This window comes from Macadamia integrifolia, unplaced genomic scaffold, assembly GCF_013358625.1.
Source record: "Macadamia integrifolia cultivar HAES 741 unplaced genomic scaffold, SCU_Mint_v3 scaffold971, whole genome shotgun sequence".
Lineage (NCBI taxonomy): Eukaryota > Viridiplantae > Streptophyta > Magnoliopsida > Proteales > Proteaceae > Macadamia > Macadamia integrifolia.
In genome coordinates this window covers 211,142-212,222 of record NW_024870605.1, presented here as the reverse complement: position 1 = coordinate 212,222, position 1,081 = coordinate 211,142, and the positions used below count along the sequence as shown (strand labels likewise).

The 1,081-nt window shown below is 43.5% G+C and overlaps 1 protein-coding gene across 2 annotated transcripts in view; it reads left to right on the top strand.

Moving 5' to 3' along the window:
• The window catches only part of LOC122070671 (probable transcription factor KAN2), a 4,702-nt gene continuing 3,621 nt past the window's right edge, over nucleotides 1-1,081 (top strand). Inside the window, exon 1 of one of the 2 annotated variants that reach the window (XM_042634877.1) lies at nucleotides 1-1,037. In XM_042634877.1, coding sequence (XP_042490811.1) covers nucleotides 392-1,037 — 646 coding nt within the window. In that variant the 5' untranslated portion in view covers nucleotides 1-391. The remainder of the gene's footprint in view (nucleotides 1,038-1,081) is intronic. The other variant, XM_042634876.1, reaches the window with a different exon arrangement.

Below are 1,081 nucleotides of genomic sequence, written 5' to 3'. Positions count from 1 at the left end.
CTCTCTCTCTCTCTCTCTCTCTCTCTTTAAGTGTCATTTTCTCACATATACTTCACACAAACAAGTTAGAAACAACCATTTAACTTCAGACCTTGTCCTCGTCTCTTCTCTCTCTTTCTCTTTGTCCCCCTTCTTACCCCCAAACTCTCAAATCCCTGCGAGTAAAACCAGCTCCTCAGTTCATCAAGCCCATCAGAAAAAAAACCCAAAATTTTTCCATGAAATCACATCACCGACACCTTTGAAACTGCCCAAGATCAATACCCCTTCTCATCTATACACAAGTGAGGTAAGAGGAGGAAGAGAAGCTTGCTAGCTGAGGAGAAGAAGAGGGAAGGAAATTAAAAAAAGGGGCAAAAACGATTTCAGAGTTATCTGTTGCCTCGGTCTTATGATGGAGCTTTTCCCTGCACAACCTGATTTATCTCTTCAAATTAGCCCTCCCAACACCAAATCCACCACAGCTTGGAGGAAAACAGATGAAGAGATGGATTTTGGTCTCTGGAGGAAAGCTTTAGATTCTACTAACACCATTGGTTCGACGATGATGATGGCGGCGAAACCCGATACCTCTTTCGAGCTTTCCTTGGCAAATCCAAGGGCTTCTTCTTCCTCCTTAGATTCTAACTCCAACCATCTTCATCATCATCTTCGGCATGGCCATGGCCATGGTAGCAATCATATTCATCAGCCACTACTACAAAACCAAAGGCAACAACATCAAGTTCTTCATCACCATCAACAGCAAGAACTTCACCAAAAGCTTGGATTTTTAAGACCCATAAGAGGGATTCCTGTGTACCATAACCTTCCTTCCTTCACTTTTGTCCAGCAACAACAACCACTAGATTCTTCTGCATCTACTACAACTACTACTTCTTCTTCAACTTCTTTCCAACCCCAAACCCTGATGAGATCAAGATTCTATTCTTCAAGGTTTCCTGCCAAAAGAAGCATGAGAGCTCCTCGAATGAGATGGACCACCACCCTCCATGCTCGTTTTGTTCATGCTGTTGAGCTTCTAGGTGGCCATGAAAGTAGGCCTCAACTAACCCTTTGTTTTGTTCTTGGCTTCCCGCTC